At 35.0% G+C, this 20175-nt stretch overlaps 1 protein-coding gene across 3 annotated transcripts in view; it reads right to left on the minus strand.

Annotated features, from left to right (window-relative positions):
• The window catches only part of LMBRD2 (LMBR1 domain containing 2), a 63282-nt gene that overhangs the window by 26980 nt on the left and 16127 nt on the right, over positions 1-20175 (minus strand). For all 3 annotated transcript variants that reach the window (XM_089908759.1, XM_022599327.3, XM_022599316.3), the window contains 9 exons: positions 14046-14120; positions 11264-11377; positions 10716-10899; positions 7371-7552; positions 6678-6811; positions 5184-5289; positions 4425-4522; positions 1467-1570; positions 201-247 (listed from right to left, as the gene is read on the minus strand). In XM_089908759.1, the coding sequence (XP_089764885.1) occupies positions 201-247; positions 1467-1570; positions 4425-4522; positions 5184-5289; positions 6678-6811; positions 7371-7552; positions 10716-10899; positions 11264-11377; positions 14046-14120 (1044 nt within the window). The remainder of the gene's footprint in view (positions 1-200; positions 248-1466; positions 1571-4424; positions 4523-5183; positions 5290-6677; positions 6812-7370; positions 7553-10715; positions 10900-11263; positions 11378-14045; positions 14121-20175) is intronic.

The following is a 20175-nucleotide window of genomic DNA, read 5'->3' on the forward strand; positions in this document are numbered from 1 at the left end:
TTTATTACTAATGACTTTTTAGAACAGGTCTGACAGGATACCTACATGTACATCTGAAACTATTAAAACTGCTTTTCTGTAAAAGTATATCCTGTGTCTTTTTTCCACTGTTTTTAGCCAATTATTCTAAATCAATAAGATTCTTATGATATTTCACATTAATCTTTAGGTTACAGAAATTTAATAAGTACGGTACTTACTCTTCGTCGACTTTCACCTTCTTCTTGCCGTTGCCTTTTTCTCTTCTCTAGAGACAGAAAAGTGGTCTCAAATTTGGTATAACATGGTTTAATTAGATGTAGAGTAACTGAAGTAAAGGTATCAGGCTATGACCAATTTCCTTTAAATTACTACAAAGTCAAAGGTAATAGGTTATTGTTGGAAAGAACCGGAGAGTTCACCTAACTCCACAGAGAATACTTTCTCTACTTTTGTTGGAGATGGCCCTTTAGGCTCTGCCTAAATAGCTTTAGTGGGGAAGAACTTCTTCCCCATGGTGACTTGAAACTTGTTTCTCTGCAACTTCTCTTTTTCTTTATGTCTTGTCTTCTAAATTAAGTTCATACTTCTTTCTGCATAAGAGTCTTTTCCATTACTCTCTTCTGGCTATATACTCAGTGGTTCTTTTCTATAAGATATGCCCTACAGACTCATTCTGGCTGTCCTAGATTCCTTCTGACTTATCAGTCTTACTCTTGAAAATATTACCCAGGACTGGATATGATACTCCAGATGAAGTCTAATTAATGCAAAAAGCAGCAGAACTATTACATTAACTAGATACCACCTTCCTATGAGAGCATGTGAAGGCTACGCTGGCCTATTTTAGAGCCACAGTTCATTCTGGCTTACATTTAAATAAGATCACACAAAAACCCCAGACCCAAGTAGGGAGAATGTCTAAGAACCAATGTCCCAAAACTCAAGTTTTGTTTTTCTTTTTCCCCCTATTCTACCATCACTTGAACATCAGGAAATTTGATACACTCAGTTTTGAGATTAGATTCTAACAGAGTGCCATGTATTCTAACAGGTTGTTAATGATTACCACATTCTAAAAACCAGCCTTGGCTTGAATGATTTCCTATGCAGCATTAAACTAATGATGATTCTTTACCTTGTTTTTAATGATGATTCTTTAAGTTAATGAGTTTTCTAACTGTATTTAACTTGGCAAATCTATTTCAAAGCAAACAGGAAAATGACTCCAACACCAAACAAGGGCGTTATTTAGTTGCAGACATATTAATTATTAAATCCTCTGCAGAATTTCTTAAAGACAGATGAAACAATCATTTATGTTTTTGAATTATTTTTGCTATGAAAGTCTTCCGTAGAATTTTAGCTAAAACATATTAATTTGTAATTTCTTAAGATAGATTAAAAATTTCAAATCATACAAACATTAATTTTGTATTCTCAGTCTTAGCACTTTCCCTTCATTCATTTTAAAAGACAAATCTTACCTCGTCTGATTAATTCTTTTCCTTCATCAACTAAGTCTGATGTCATATCATTATCTCCCATGAACTGCTGGAAACCAAGTAGATTCAAACAACGAGTTCCCAAGCTAATAAAAATCGATTTTCAAAAAGATAAGCATTATTTCACACTGTAAACGTTTAGATAAGTTAATTGTTCTTTAGTATCTGCACCCCACAGAAGCCTATGGTTTATTACTAGTTATCATGTCAAGTTACCTAGAGCTACATTTGTCTTTCTTTAAGAAGTACTTATTTCCCTTTCTAAGAAGCTTATATGCCCAGTACTCCACTGACTAGGGTATGCACCAAAGCCATATTTCTTACAGACACAAATTAAGTTAGGCCATTAGCATACATTCAGAAGATTACTAGAGCAGGATGCTAAACAATGGCTATAATACAAAAGCAATTTATTCTTTTCTTATATTCAAACAGCAATATTAATACTGAAAATACACATACACAACCAGTATTTACAAGTGCAGAATATTCTGGCTTAGAAAGTCTTAGTTATGCAAATTGATTTTCATGTTTTTTTTATCCTGAGAACTACTCAATTCTATTTAAATAGGTGTTACTAGAAACTCAGAATTCATTACTATAGCTTATCTGGGGGTTATCATTTTATATCTTATTTACTATTTACTTTAAACCTCACTGTTGTACAGGACAGAAATACTCTGAAAATATGGCACGCAAGGAAGGAAGGATTAATATTTGTTAAACTCCTATTATGCATCAGACAATTTACAGATATTCTTATTTAATTCTTATTATAATTCTAAGAGATAAATAACACTTTACAGATAAGGAAACAGAGGTACAAGGGGTTAAAAACCTTGCTGAAGATCAACTAATAAATTTTAGACCTGAGGATTTAAATCCAAGACAAAACAAAGACCAAGCTCTTTTTATTACCTTAGTTCTCAAACGTTTTCATTGATTTCCTTTTTTTTCTTTTGAGGTAGAGAAGAATAGCTTTATTGCTTTGCCAGGCAAAGGGGGGCACAGCAGGCTAATGCCCTCACATATGCCCTCAACACCATACATGGAGAAAGGGAGAAGAAGTACGTGTGTGTGTATGTTAGGAGGAAGAGAAAACAGCGGAGCAATTTAAAAAAAGTGAAGATCTCCCATTTTACATTAGTGATGTGTAAAAATCTGGCTAATTCATAAATTATCTGCCTGTTTTAATATATAAGGAATGCTCTGTATGACTTAACGGTAAGTAAAACTAGGGTTTCAGGTAGATGGTCATGCTAATTCCGTGACTTTAAATATTCCCTTACATCTTCATGTTCTTGTGGGAATACTATACTCCAGGATGAGATCATTGTCTCTGGGAAGGTCTTAGCTTTGTCTAAAGTGTCAGGAAACAGCTTTATATTCTCTAGGCAGTTAAGTCTGAATATTAGCTCTGGGTATGGCTGTGTGCTAGGAATATGGGAATTAGACTAATTATAGCAGCATTTCAAAAGAAAATTGACCTATAAAGTCAAGTTACCGTTGAAATGTCAGCAAGGCATTGCTTCATATACTCCTATAACAGAGTATTTTTATAATTTGAAAATTGAGGAATATGACCATTTTTTTTCCTTAAAGACAAACGGGCACTCAAAATTTATCTTAATTAACTCTAAAACAACACTTTTAAGGAATTATTTTTAAGTTCAACAATTTTCCTTTTAGACATAGTTCCTTACATTTGTTTAAGATTTTATAGTTGGCAAGGCATTATCCCACCCATCTATCCCTCGATCAGTATAACAATCTAATAAGATAAGAAGAGATGCTAATCTTACCAACATAAATACTAACATGAGAAGATATGATTTATACATCACAAGCTCTTAATGTTCCATTTGTAGTTTATAAACTGTTAAAATGAATAAGCATATAATAAAAATTTAATTTTGGATATCCAAAGGATGATTGGTCTCTTCCTTTAATACATCATTTTCATAGTATAAACCTCTGTCTTTTCTACCTTATGGAAAAAAATTGAAAATATTAGATTTTTTTGTCAGTTCAAATTAACCGTTTTATTTTAAATTATAATCCTTTAGTTCCTTTACTTATGAGAAGGTAAAATATATATGTTTTACAAAATTCAATAGAGAATTTATTTCAAACAAAACTTTTCTATTTACTCAATATCCTAGTGTTAGAATATCAGTACAATAACGTACATTATTAACAATAACTATATAATGGTACTGAAAGATTTAAATGAAAAGTGGTTGGATGAAACTTATTATCAATAAAATTTTTTTTTTAAGTGGCATTTTTGGTGTGTCATGGAGCACTTAAGCAGTGAAGAGGGTAGGCAGAGTACAGGATGTGGGCACCTAACACGTGGAAGTAGGGAAGACGGGGCTAGAAGCCAAGCACACTTGTCTTTTAACTCCTTTTGAGTCTGATCTCTGCCAAGGTTCTACCACTTTTTCTGATCCTATAAAAAGAGCAGCCCATGTACTTTCCTGCCTTACACGTACTGTCTGATTTCAACTGTTCCTCACCTGACCCTCTGTTCTGGCTATGATCTGAAATATCTAGAAACCCAAAAATGATTGTGGGGAAAGCCCTAAGACTAATATATGTTTCTGGATACAAGCTGGGTATGGGGGTGCTTTATAAGCTACACTGGCTGCCAGTATCACAGGCCAGGACTCAGAGTTAACATTCTGTAATTAATCCTATCACTCTGTAGGCTAAATATGTGTAACAGAATAACTCTCTCTCTTTTCTTGAAAATATCTTTGGAGGGAGAACCTGACCCAGGCACTCAAGCAACCCCTTTAAACTATGCCCAGCACCCACAAAGTCACAATAAAACAAACAACCAGAACCCAATCAGTGAATATTTAAAAGGGCTTTAAGGAGAAAAGTTATCCAGATCAGGCTAAGCATATGTGGAAAATAAGCAATGTTGTTTCTTACCTAAAATAAGTAGCAATGCAGAGAATTACCACCAACATAGGATAATATATATAGAACCCATCTGCAATAAAGGATAAAACTTTCATGGAACCCATAATCTGAGGAGCAAGAAAAAATTAAATCAGTACAGTTCTATATCTTTCATTCTTTTTCATTATTAGAAAATTCACCCATAACCATTTATATCAATTAATTCGGAGTTTTCAAAAAAGTAGAAATGAAGCACTAAATAGACTGATTTTTAAGTTCTCATCACAAGAGGAAAGAAACTGTAACTGTGAGGTGATGAATGTTAACTAAACTTATTATGATAATTATTTCACAATACATACATATACCAATTACGTTGTACACCATAAACTAATACAATGTTATATGTCTATATATCTTAATTTGCTTATTTATTAAGATTTTTCTCCACCAAATATTAATATTTTATAAATACTACTGAAAATCATCAAATACATTAAGACCATAAACATAAAGGTTAATATTATTATAAGTCAGGTCTATTGATATTGCTCAGCTGGACAACCTATATGAACCAAAAATTAATTTTTTATAATAAGATATAGCAATATCACTTTTATTCAGTCATTAGTAATTACATATACAATCTGTAAAAGAAAGTTTTAGTAATTTTTAAAAAGATCCTAATAATGCAACAGAACTTTTCCGCCAGCAGTAAAAAGAAATTTCACAATAATAGCACCCTATATAGATAATGAATCTAAAGAACTCTTTTTTGACAATACTTACAGATGTATAAGCAGTTGGCTGTGTATTCTGGTGAGAGATGGATGAATCCATATGGGTCAAACCCAAGAAATTAAGACATAAAGGAGGAGTCAAACGGCAAAATAACCTGCAGTAAGCATTAATAAACACAATATATAAAAATTAAAGCAGCAAGATACATTATATATTATGTTGAAATACATTAAGAACATTTCAGATCATTGTAACTATTATTCTCATCCATTTGTATTTTTAATTCTTAATACAAACTGCCCTTACTTTTGAGACATTCTGAAAATCCTATTAATCACATCTTCCTTAAAAACATCAACACCTACAAGGCAAAACTCCAGCCTCAGGTTATCTCCTTCGGTAGTGTTTGCCACTGCTTTATCCCAAGAATTTGTAGAGTGCCTCTGTATGTGCCTCTTCCACGCCTACCATCTGTGTAATCTAAATCTGTCTCAATAGCATGACGAGGACAGTAACATCCTCAGGTGAATTGTACTCAGTACGTAAAAGATCTGAAGTTTTATCAAAGTATGTCAACTCTGACAATTACAGGTATAAATAATAGTTGGAGCTCAGTTTTGACCAGATAAAAAGAGAATCTTACAGAACTACAGAGTTGGAGAGTAGAAGGAGACAAAAATGAAGAGAGGGTGTGAATAGAAAGAGGTAATATGAGTTCTTTTGTGGTGATAGAATAGTTCTGTATCTTGATTGTGGTGGTGGTTACGGGAATCTACACACACACACACACACACACACACACACACGAATAAAGGACAAAAAATACTGAAAATTAATAAGGTCTGTGGTCTAGTTAACAGTAGTGTGTCTGTGTTTGTACAACAGCAATATAAAATGTCTCCACTGGGGGAAGCTGGGTGAAGGTTACTAGGACTCTTTGTATTATATTTGCAACTCCCTTTGAGTCTATAACTATTGGGGAAAAAAAGGTAAAAAAAAGTCTTAGAGATGCCTCAGATATTGATTCCTCTTGAAGTTCCCAAAGTCCAGCCCTAAAAACCTAATATAACTAAGTTAACAATACGGACAAATAGTAGATTGTGCAACCTAGCCCAAGCTGGAACCATCTCTCTAAACTTCTACTATATCTCTCAGCAAGAATTATTCTTTTGGTGTTCTTGGTCCTCCACAATTCAGTTTGAGGCCACTGAACCTCAGAACACTTTCTAGGTCTGACTTAGTCTCTAAACTCTCAAATGTTCTTCTTATTACTAACCTATTTATTGACTCTCTAATTGGTAAATCCAGGCTCACTATGTCTTTCTTTTCCTTCCTAATCTAGCATACCCATTTTAACCCTAAACTTCAAGGAGGATTTAGCTAGCCATCAACAAGCACCTAATTAATACTTAAACCTAATCAATTAGCTCATAGAAATACAGGTGTTAGTGAAGACCCATAAGCAAAAAGAAATAAAAGAGAGATCCATAAGAATACATGTAATGGAGACATTTCCCTTGTTTCTACACACAATCTACTTACATGCCACTGAAAAGAAGGCTGTAAGCATCAGTCTGGTGATGTGAAGCCAGGTAATAATAGTTAAATACACGAATCCTGAACACAGTAGAATAAACACAGATACTGAGGAAGAAGATGGAGAGGAAGCAAGCAATCTAAGAAAACAAAGAACCCAGTTTCAGACTAACAGACTTCAATACTTATATACTATCACAAGCATTATCTTTGAATTCCAGCTAACATTTATTGACATTCTAAAATTTATACACAGTAACAGTATAAATTTTTAACCGCCTAATTTCATTTTTTCATAAAATGAAATTATGAAAAAAAATCTACATCTTAATCAGTCCCACATCCTATCCATAAGTTTCAAAGCTACCTCCTGAAGTGAGCCTGTTCTCCCATTCCCTTGGCAACTCTTCACATGAAGACTATAAGTTATGTAGCTTCACTGGCATAAAGAGGATCAAAGCATTCTCATAGAAGTACTTTGCACTATTTTGCATCTTTTCATCTCTCCTCAAATACAGTTCTTAGTTTTTATATTCTGGGTAAAATGATGAAGCTCATTTTTGGAAGTGTGAATAATAACACTGTGGGAAACTTCACTGCTTTCATTATTACTAGAAGAAATATATGGAGAAAAGATACAACAGTTAAGGATTATACTATGGCTGACATTTATTTACGACCCATATAAAATAAACTGACCTCGATATAAATATAATTGTATGTTTTTTCGGCCAGCTGTATGAAGACTGCAAAGAGGGATAAGACAGGTGTAGTGCTAAAGAATGTGCACTCTGACCACACAACAATCACGGAGAAGATGGACAACACCACAGCAAGTACCCTATAAAACCACGGTCGCAAAAGACATTCCCAGTACCACTCTGGAAGATAAAAGAAATAAATGATTAGGAAAACCATAAAGGAGTAACAGCGTATTTACAGTGTTTCAAAATACCTCCAATACAAGATACGTAATTGCAAAGAGAAAAACAGTGGTGGAACCAGGCAGACACCATCCTAAGCAAATGATCAGCAGTAATGGGACAAACTGATATTATGTGCCTCATGCTCTGATAAGAACACATCATTGCTGAGGTATTCCTGCCAAAAATGCAGAACCTGCATCTGATTATGAGGAAACATCAAACTCAAATTCAGGGACATTCAATAAAAAACTGACCTGTACTCTCCAAAACATTAATGTCATAAAATAATAACAGAGACCCAGAAATCGTTCCAGATTAAAGGAGACTAAGGAGACATGACAACTGAATGCAATGCACGATCTGGGATTTTTTTACAAAGAATATTATTGAGACAATTAGCAAAATCTGAACAAGGTCTGTAGATAACTGTACTGTATCAATGCTAATTTCTTTATTTTGATCACATTGTACTTGGTTATGTACAAAAACGTCTTTATTCTTAGAAAATACACACTGAAACATTGAGAGGTAAAGAGGTTATCATGTCTGGATTTAACTCTGAAAAGATAAAGGAAAAATACGTATACAGATAGAAAAAGATAAAGCAAATGAATAAGGTAAAATGTTAACATTTAAGGAATCTGGGTGAAGGGCATATGGGAATTCTTTGTATTATTCTGGCAACTTTTTGTTAAGTCTGACTTTAGGCAAAAAAAAAAAAAAAGTTAAAGAAAAAAAAAAGAAGAAAACTCACAAAATTGAAAAGGTTATACTTCATTCATTGAAGAGTTGAGCTCCTGGCTCACTCTAAATCTTTTCAACCCTACTCACAGGATAGTTCCTGGTGATTTCAATATCCACACAGGTGATCCTCCTTTCAATACCCTGGTCTTTCACTTCCTCGACCTACTCTCCTCCAATGAGTCTGTCCTCCAACTTACCTCAACTACTCATCCTTTAAATCTTTTATTACCGATAACTCCAACCCTTATAATCTCATTAAAGAATAGGATCCCTGTCCCCAAGCAACACCTTCATCTACTATTCCAGCTCCACTGACTGACTTTACCCTGACCGACAGTCCATTTATTCTACTACCTTTTTCTTGCCACTTAACCTGATGTCTTTATTACTTTCTTTACCCAGCTCAGATTCCACAGTCTTTAAGGATAATCACTCTCCAATATCCCAATTCCCGTGGCCTCTCTTGCTTCCCTGTACTTGCTAAGCTAAACCACGCTCTGGTTAGATTCAACTCCTTGGCTACCCTGAGCCTGCACCCATGGAACTGCACATTGCAAGAGTAAGACACGCAACTCTTCTGACTCATCTCACTTTAAATTCTTAATCAATAGCTTCAAGTGGACCCTGAGCACTGCCTGGCTAGCGTACTATAATTCACCAATCTTCTCCCATGCCTACTCTCCCTAAGCAACTATTTTGCGCCCTCTTTCCTCAAATTTCCAAAATCTCTTGCCCTATAATTACTCTCAGCATTTCACTGAGAAAACAGAAGCTGGAAGAACAGAACCTCCCCAAGTGCCCGCCACTACATCTTTTCACACCTGCTCAAGTATATTTGTGCTTTACCTCCTAAACTAAGGCCTTTCTCCTCACTATTCACTCTTTCCCATTTCATCCCGCCTATAAATGTACATTGTCCCAGCCATTCTCTTCTGTCTCAACATATTTCCTCGAAGGTGTCATTTGCAAATTACATGCAATAATTTCTCTTGACCCTACCACTCTCCTTCAGCTACTCCCTCTTTATTCCCTTTTATAAAGAAAACATTTTGAGAGTTTTCTATTGTGTCTCTAACTGCTTTCCCTCGTTTTTCTTTCAAATTTCGATCAGGCTTTTTTACCCTTCCCCCCACTTCATTTCTCTGAAATCCCATTGTCAAGTCTTAATATTCATAATAATCTACCTATCTGAAACATTTGAAAAGGTACTTTATACAACCTTTTTCTCAAAACATTTCACTCTCCTGGTTTTCCTCCTATCTCACCGGCCATTCTTTTTCTAGTCTTTTCTGCTGGTTCCTCCGCATCAACTTGATGTCTAAATTGGCAGTACCTCAGGCTTGGTCCTCAGATTTTCTCTCTTCTCTATCCCATCACTTCTTCACTGACTTTATCCTAACCCATGGCCCACCTATACATTAATGACACACTAATTTATATTTGCAGAGCAGACTTCTTCCTTGAACTCCAATATCTACAGCCAACTACCTACTCAGCATCCTGTTCATACCTTTATGTATATATTGCCTGTTTTTCTCACTCTGCAAGGGCAGGAATTTTTGTCATTTTTGTTCACTGATATATACCAAGCACCCAACAATTCACAGCATATATAGGCTCAAATGTTTGTTGAATGAATGAAAACAAGTATCACATCATTCCTTTATTTAATTAAAAAAAAAGATCCTCATTGAGACATTTGTTATGGCCATTATGTTTTCATACTCAAGACCAAACATGTAAAATAAAATCAAGTGAACTTAACAGTTTATTTGAATAAATAAGGTAAACAGAAGTTCTAATACTGTGACACTCTGATATTTTCATTAAGTTCTTCATACTAAATTTGATAACATTTGAAGAAAGTGTCATAAATAATCATAAAGGATAATAAAAGTGTCATAAATAATCATAAAGGAGAATAAAATATTCTCCTATTGAATGAATAAGATATTCTGACTATTGAATGTACGTTTTGTATATAGACTAATAAATGTAAGTAATCAAAGAGGACATCTTAGGGGAACATTTTAGTAGTATGTCAAGACTAAAGAAGAGATCCACGCTTGTGATATAAAACTGCTTAAACTTCTGTTTTAAGTATATATTATGTATACAAGATATGCTTGATGTATTGCATATATTTTTGCATAGAATTTTGGTTATCTGTGAAGAAAGAGTGGAAGCTAATAGTTTATATGTTATATGACAAGTAAAATAGTTTTTTGGGGGAGGTTTATCAAATACATAGTATTACCATATGGCATAAGTCAGATAACACAATTATAATTTAACTTTGCATTGGTGAAAATATACACTTTTCATCAGAAAAATTAGCAGCATTAAACTTTGAAATGTACATCAAATTACATACCAACTGTAGGATTATAAAAATACTGAATAAATCTATTTTCTGGCTCCGGCGATTGAAAGGTATGAACAAACTGACAAGTAGCACTAGTTTCATTTTTTGCTACATCTTCTAGATAAAATGCTTGTTCCAAAAGAATCTGCCATTGTACTTGAGTTCGACGGTGTCTCTGAACTGAATAAATCACCTAACAAAGAGAGCGGGGGAACACCTGTCAGTGTTCTGATCCAACAGTGATTCAACTCCCCACTAAGGAGCATGTTTTGGTTGTCACAACAATAGGAAAGGGGTCGTGGCATTTCTGGGTGGAGACAAGGATGTTAATATTCTATAATACATATAACACTTATGCTTAGTGAATAGTTCTCCCTCCCCAAATTCCAACAGTAATCATGTCGAGAAAAACAAAGTTAAAACACTTCAAAGAATAATGATAAGGACAGGATCAAAGGAAGTTTCTGATACACATTCACTCAAACTTCTTTTTTTGTGGGCAGTAATTACAAATCTAACTAAAATCATCAGAAGGTAAAAAGGCTATATAAAGTTACCTGTTTATGTAGTTTTACCAGACTCTTTTCACTTGGATAGGTATTATGTTTTTCATCAAAATCTTCATAATCATCCATGTTCCTACCCATTTTTTCCTGATACTCTACAGGGCACTAAAAGGAACGAGTAGATTTTTAGAAATTTTATTTGCAAAAAAGATAAAAATTTTATTTTTATTAAAAATCTTTCATTCTTGAGCATATCTAATTTTCTTGCAAACATCTTCCAGATTTGAAGTCGTCTACGCCGCTATTAGTCATTTATTACCTCTATGAACTTGGGCAAGTTGGTTAACCTCCCTGAATAGATCTCAAAAGGTAGCAAATATAAGAGAAATGTAGAGAATTGATTCTCATGACTATCATCTTAATCAAAAGGAGCACTAGCTAATAATTAGTATAACAGATTTAAAATATAGGAAAAGAAATGGACAGCCATATGCAAAAAAAGGAAACTAGACCACTATTGCATACCATACATAAAAATCAACCCAAAATGGATTAAAGACTTGACTGTAAGACATGAAACCATAAAAATCCCAGAAGAAAATATAGGCAGGATGCTCTCTGACATTGGTCTTAGCAATATCTTTCTAGATATGTCTCCTCAGGCAAGGGAAGCAAAAGCAAAAATAGACAAATGTGATTATATCAAACTAAAAAGCTTCTGCACAGCAAAGGAAACCATCAATAAAATGAAAAGACAACCTACCAAATGAGAGGATATACTTACAAATGATATATCCAATAGGAGGTTAACATCCAAAATATGTAAAGAACTCATACAACTCAACAATGAACAAACAACTTGATTGAAAAATGGGCAGGGGAGCCGAAGAGATAGTTTCCAAAGAAGACATACAGGTGGCCAACAAGTGCATGAAAAGATGTTCAACATCACTAATTATTCAAGAAATGCAAATCAAAACCACAATGAGATTATCAATCACCTCATACCTGTCAGAATGGCTATTATCAAAACGACAAGAAATAACAAGTGTTGGTGAAGATGTGGAGAACACAGAACCCTCATACACTACTGGTGGGAATGTAAATTGGTGCAGCCGCTATGGAAAACAGTATGGAGAGTCCTCAAAAAATTAAGACTACGGGGCTGCCCTGGTGGCACAGTGGTTGAGAGTCCGCCTGCCAATGCAGGGGACATGGGTTCATGCCCTGGTCCGGGAAGATCCCACATGCCGCGGAGCGGCTGGGTCCGTGAGCCATGACCGCTGAGCCTGCGCATCTGGAGCCTGTGCTCTGCAACGGGAGAGGCCACAACAGTGAGAGGCCCGTGTACCGCAAAAAAAAAAAAAAAAAGACTACAATTACTGTATGATCTAGCTATCCCGCCTCTGGGAACTTATCCAAAGAATATGAAAATACTAATCCTAAAGGATATCTGCACCCCCATGTTCACTGCAGCATTATTTACAATAGCCAAGATAAACAATGTAAGTGCCCATCAGTGAATGAATGGATAAAGAAGATGTGATACACACACACACACACACACACACACACACACACACATACATACAGGGGAATACTACTCAGCTATTAAAAAAAAGATAAAATCTTGCCATCTGTAACAACATGGATGGACCTTGAGGGTATTATGCTAACTGAAATAAGTCAGATGAAGACAAATACCATAGGATTCAACTCATATGGGGAATATAAAAAGCTGATAAACAAACAAAAAGAAAATAAATGAATAAACCAAACCAAATAAAAACAAACATGTAGATACAGAGAACAGGGTAGTAGTGGGGGTTAGGGTGAAATGGGTAAAGGGGATCCACTGTATGGCGACTGATGGAAAATAAATTTTTGGTGTTAAGGATGGTATAGGGTATCTAGAAGTAGAAATATAATGTACACACAAAACTCATATAATGTTATAAATCAATGTTACCTCAATAAAAAAATAAAGGCTTACATACAAGTCTTTAAAAATAAAGTAAACTAAATACAAGAAAAGGAATAGTTCTGTGGTTGCAGAGAAGACAATTGGGGAACTCATTTCTGGAATAATCATTTTCGGAAGTATATGAATACCTCTAATTCAATACTAATGCATCAAAACCTTAATTGTATGGTTTCTTATTAAATATCTGTATTAAATATCTCATAATGTCATTCATTTTATGAAATATATTGTAAAACACCATGTACAAAGCTGATTAAATGTGATTATTGAGGACCTAATTTATTTTCTTATAGGAAATACGCTTTTAGTGACCACATTTCATGACACTTTTTTTTTTTCTGGTACGCGGGCCTCTCACTGTTGTGGCCTCTCCCATTGCAGAGCACAGGCTCCGGACACGCAGGCTCAGCGGCCATGGCTCACGGGCCCAGCCGCTCCGCGGCATGTGGGATCTTCCCGGACCGGGGCACGAACCTGTGTCCCCTGCATCGGTAGGCGGACTCTCAACCACTGCGCCACCAGGGAAGCCCTTAATGACACTTTTACAACCTATAAAGGTCCATCTCCATCACTGTGTCACGGCAATCATTTTACATTATTTGACATAACCTCTATAGCCACATTTCAATGGAAAATACTGCCAATAAATAATGTTAAACCTATAGTAACAAAAGAACAAATTCTATGTACAAATTACTATGGGTTTATGGTTAATATTGTCATGAAAATGGAAAGGAGTTGGAAGACTTCAATCATAGGCTGTTTGCATACTTTTCTGATGCTTTTATTATAATATAGTACGTAAATTTACATTTCAAAAGAAAATAGATGAGAATATTATTTAATTACCTTTTTAAGTATTGTGTCAACACATTTTCTCAGTGGGTGGTTATACTTGATGCTCTCATTCACTTTACGAACTTCCTATGAAAACAGTAAGAGAAATAAAAATATTTCCATTTCTGTAGATTAGATGTTTCAAATCAGGATGCTCTAGGTACTATATATATTCTCACAAGTTTAGTTCCAACCCAAATTACTCAGCATATAATGAAGTTCTATTCTCTGAATAAAAACTCTTAAGAACACAAAACACAAAATTATGGAACAGCTATACCTATACCCTCACACTTTTTATAACTTTCTAGATTTACTGCCTTACCATTTGCTTACTTGGTACACAGAGATGAATAAACATTATAAAAAGTCATGAAGGATCAGGCAAACTGAGATTCTGAAAGAACAGGACTGTGTTTCTCCATCTTGCTCCTCAAGCTCAATTATCTCATTACCTAAAATACAGCAGAGAAACCAGAGGAAGCAGAACAGGCTAAAAATGTCACAAAGCACCTGCTCCTTTCCAATGAGAGAGTACTTTACAGCAGTCACAACTAATGATTCATCCCGCATTTTTAAAATTAAGAGTTCACTATGTGCCAGCACTGTGCTAGGTGTAAGGTCACCACAATCCATACTGGAGGGTGGAGTGGGAAGACATGGTGTTATAAGTCTTTCACTAAGATTGCAGTGTGGTGATGAGATAATTAAATCAACAATGTAATGCATATGAAAGAAATAAAGGGGTTAGAGAAGGGAATCTTTAGAATCAGTAGTTCTAAAAGAATCATGATATTCTATAATATAAATGAAATTTTTGAGAAGTTGGAACCACTGTTCTAGGAAGAAGAAACAGCATATTCAAAGGCTGGGAGGCAAGAGTGAACCAACCAGGATATTAAAAATAACATTCTGATTATAGGGCAGAGGATGGCCTTAAGAGATGTAAAACTGGGGGGCAGGGAAACCATAGGGCATATAGAAAAAGTTGTGAAAAAGTATAACGTATATGGAAAAAAAATCACTATCCTTAATATATGGAGAGCTCTTAAAAATCAAAAGAAAAATGGGAAGATACAGAAGAAATGCAATTGGCCAATAAATATCTGAAAAGATGTTCAATCCCACTAAAAAAAACTACAACTTTTTAAAATGAAGACAGTTTTCTTGTAAAATTATAAAAAACTGCTCTTATATAATGAGGTAAGATTGCGGGGGAAAAGGCCTCCCTATACACAGTAAAATGTGATATAATCTATTTGGAAGATAATTTAGCAATATCCATCAAAATTTAAAATATGCAGACCCCATGAATAATCTGTACCAACAGATACTGCTCCTGTCAAAGAGCTTAGCTTAGTGAAGAAAACAGACATTATTCAAATAGAAATGGTGTGAAAACTGCTGTATAATCTAGTGTGGAAGACTTTCTGATGAACCGATTACTTAAACTGAGATAAAAAGCTAAACTGAGGATAGGAGTCAGCTGATCAAAGGGAGGAGCAAGAATATTCCAGACAGAGGGACAGCATGTACCAAAGCCTCCAAGCAGAAGTGAACAAGGAGTTTCAGGAAAAGAAACTCCAGTGACTAACGGGAAAGGAGAGCAAGGGTATGCACTGTGCTTGATCAGGCTGTAGAGTAAGAGCAAAGTATTCCAGAAGGCCTTAATAACATTTCATTTTGAGGTCAATGAGTAAGGCCTAAAACCGGAATGACAGGACTTGGGTTTTTAAAAGGTCCTTGAAGCATCACTACATTACACTCTTCCATTTCTAAGCTACCTTAGAGTTTTGTTGACTAGTTAGCATAACTTTGAATACAAACTATACAGTCTGATTATATATATGAAAATCATATTTTTCCTCTAAATTCTTTAGCATATTAAACAAAAGCAAGTACTGGAACATTGATATTTGCTATATCTTATAAATTTAAGTTTCCTTCAAGGTTCATAATTTTTATAAAGTGTGGAATGTATTTGAATAATAGCTTATTTTCTTCATATCAAATAACATAACTTTGAACTCTGTCATTATTGTGCCCAATCAATTCTTTACCAGACAAAATATATCAAGTCAGACTAAAAGGCAATTTTCAGTGGAATAAGTAGCTATTTGTCCCTCTCCAAATCCTCTACCTTGAAAAATGACAGTAGGTAGAGGTGACCTCTGGCCATCTAGCAAAAATTCCTTTTGAATGGTTTGACATGGCTTATAAGTTTTATTAATGCTTCAAAGAAAAGTAACAGACACACAGATGTATACATTCACTCCATAGAAAACATATCATAAAACACTAAACTGGTTTTTATAAAACTGCATTTGGAAGATTTTATGGATAGATGAAAAATATAATTAGTAATTACCAGAAAAAAAAAAAAAAGGTGATTGTGATCTCTTAAAAGATGTATTCAAAACCAGTGGATTTTAAAAGTTTTCTCTCAAACTAAGTTATCAGTATTCTTGTCCATGCTTTATTCTGCGCACCTCCATCAGACTGATTATCCTAAACCACATACAGGATCATGTCTCTTCCCTGCATGCAAGGTGTCAATGATTCCTCACTGATTTCAAAATACACTGAACTTTTGAGTCCGACATTCAAGGCCGTGCTATCTGGCTATCGACCTTGTAAACTTTATCTTTTATCTTATGCATAATTAATTTGGTTTTAAAACCTCCTGATACCTGACCAGAATGCTGTCAGCTATGAAAATTCTACCCATTCTTCAAGGCCCAGGTCATATTTCACTTCCTCCATTTCACCTCTTCCTCTAAGCGAAATTTCTCTACACTAGAGCATGTATCATTTACAGTGCATTTATCATATACTGTGAGGGACTGTACAATTTTCTACTCTAGACGGTTAGTATCCTAATGGCCAGTTCCACATAGCACTTAACATGGCAGGAAGACACTAGGTATTTAAAAAATGATGAAAAAAATTTCTCCACAAGTTTATAAATTTTCAGACATTCAGAAAAACAGGAAGGATCCCAAATTCCCTTTAAACATATGGACAAAGAAATTCATACCTGCTAAATCATACATTTTTTGAGGGGGCAAAAAAGGGCTAGAGTTCTCCTGCTATGTATGTGGACTTCCTGCTATTTTCAAAAGATTCATTAAGAAAAGAGTAGTTTCTTACCATATAAAAATGGATCAAATTAACATTTTGTACACCTTAAATTTACACAATGTTTTATGTCAGATATATTCAATAAAAAGAGTGGTTTCTTATTTACATGGAAAAATTTCTCTTATCTAAATTTTTTTAAATCCCTCACACCTTAAACCTACACTAAAATAGCAATGAAGGCATCAATTCCAATCCTTAATTTTCCACATCCTATTTCTAAGTAGAGGACTCCCATTTAACAACAACAACAAAATCTATCTTTATTCACTGAAGATTCCTCCTAGCAAAATCCAGATCTAAAATAAACTGCATTTAATTTATACTTGGTCAAGGAAGTTTGAATGAACTGGTGAAATCCATATTCCTTAAATCTGAAACAACTGAATTTAATACCAACTTTTGAGGGGAACATTATCAAATTTAAATGATCTCCTTTTAATTATTTTATTATCAAATACAAATTTTCAAATATTTTTTCAAAATTCAAAATTTCAAATATATCAAATATAAAAAATACCAAATTAACTTCCTTTGAAAAATGTAATAATATCCATCACATGCTTAAGGAAATGTAACAGAGTATTATTTATAGATTTACTCCTATATTTTGAATCAATGTCTTCTGCTACAGTTCTTAACATTTTATAAATAAATGCAAGAAGTCAACATAAAAATTTTCAACCACAATTAAAGAATCAGTATTCATTCTTTTGTTCATTTATTCATTCACTTAAAAATGGCTGCTGAGTATCTAAGAATCTGGAGGACCAAAGAAGGTGTTTTGGGTTGAACAGTGCTCCCCCCAAAATCATATGTTGATGTCTCAAGCCCCAGTACCTTAGAATGTAATCTTGTCTGGGAATAGGGCTGTTGCAGATATAATTGGTTAAATTATGATAAGGTCATACTGGAATGGGGTGGGCCCATAATCTGTCTGGTGTCCTTATAAAAAGAGGAAATTTGGACACAGGCACACAGGGAGAATATCATGTGAATATGAAGACAGAGATCTATAATACAAGCCAAGGAACACCAAAGATTGTCAGTTAACTACCAGAAGATAGAAGAGAGGTATGGTACAAATTTCCCTATAGCCCTCTAAAGGAACCAACCCTGCTGACACCTTGATCTTGGATTTTCAACCCCCAGAGCTCTGAAACAATAGATTTCTGTTGTTTAAACCATAGTTCATGGTACTTTGTTATGGCAGCCCCAGGAAACTAACACAGAAGCCTCCACTGAAGAATTCTCACTTGTGTTGAGACCTGAAAATGAAGTAGGAATTAGCTAAAGAGACTGGAGAAATGAGCATTCCAAGAGTTTGGGAATAGCATACTCAAAGACAGAATAGAGTGCCAACAAATGTAATGGTTAAGAGCAGGGGTCGGCAAACCAGATCCAATCAGGCCCACCATCTGTTCTTGTTTGAACACATCCATTCCTCATTCATTGATATACTGTCTATGGCTGCTTTCATGCTAGTGATGGAGTAGTTGCAACAGAGACCATATGGCACAGAAAGCCTAAAATATTTACTATCTGGCCCTTTACCGAAAGCTTGCCAATCCCTGTTAAAGCATGAACTAGAGTCACAGTGGCTCTATCACTCAGTAGCCACGTGAACATGGCAAACTCACCCTCTCTGTGTCTCATTTTCATTTATTAAACAAGGGTAAAAAATTCTCCCTTATAAGGTTGTTTTGAGAATTAAATGTATTAATATATATAAAGTGCTTAGAAAGTCATAGGCAAATATGTGACTCTATATACTTGTTTGCCTACATACTTGTTTGCTATTATCATCACCATTATTAAGTTTGAGGAACCAAAGTTGACCAGCATGGGGAAGACAGAGAGATAAGAGAGAGCTAGACGTGGGCCAAATCATGTTTTGGTAGGCCGCATTACAGCATTTTGCTTTACTCTAAAGTGAACGAAAGCCTTCAACATAAGGTTTTATGCTGAAGAATAACATTATTGGAATAGCATATTTGTGCAGAAGAGCAAAATCTGAGGTGACTACAACCTTTTTTAAAATCAACAACGAAATTATTAAACAGCAAAATTTTATAATTTGTTGTATTTTTTGTGTATATTATTGAAATTTAATACTTTCAGTAACTTTGTGAAGTTGGTTCAAGTCATATGAATTTTACAAGTGAGTAAAATGAAGTGCCTTATTAAGATGACAGACAGGAAACAAAACTTAGGGACACAAATTCCCATGTATATTGGTCTCTAAAGAGGTTTCCAGACTTGGTGGGATTACTTTGGGTCAAATTTTCAGGAAGATGCGTCCTTTAATTTCTATTTTCACTTCTACTATGTCGCGGTAACCATATAACTTATCATCTAATCTGGGAAACTTTTGAGTCTTAACTTTGAACTATTAAAAGTTAACCCAGGGGACTTACCTGGTGGTCCAGTGCTAAAGAATCCACCTTGCAATGCAGGGGACATGGGTTTGATCCCTGGTCAGGGAACTAAGATCCCACCTGCTGCGGGGCAACTAAGCCCGCGCACCACAACTACTGAGCTCGCGTGCCTCAACTAGAGCCCCCGTGCCGCAAATTACAGAGTCCACATGCCACAACTACAGAGCCCACGTGCCCTGGAGCCTGCACACCACAACAAGAGAGAGCAAACCCGCACATCACAACTAGAGAAGCCCGTGCACCACAACGAAGAGTCCGCGCAGCACAACGAAAGATCCTTCATGCCTCAACGAAGATCCCGCGTGCTGCAACTAAGACCTGGCGTGGCCAAAAAAATAAATAAAATAAAAATAAAAGTCACCCCAAGACAACAAGCATAACACTGCACTGTTGAATATATTCTCCCTGCATCTCTGTCGGTTAGAAGATGGAGATGATATCTCATGAAGCTGAACTGCCAATAAGAAGTCATTCAAATGGATGAGACATCCTTAATAACTGTATATCACCAAATTTTTATTCTAAAGCCCATCAGTGTGCCAACAACAACAAAACCAACAGTATAT

This window comes from Delphinapterus leucas, chromosome 3, assembly GCF_059928025.1.
Source record: "Delphinapterus leucas isolate spDelLeu-1000000601 "Yukka" chromosome 3, BTC_Dleu_Yukka2, whole genome shotgun sequence".
NCBI lineage: Eukaryota > Metazoa > Chordata > Mammalia > Artiodactyla > Monodontidae > Delphinapterus > Delphinapterus leucas.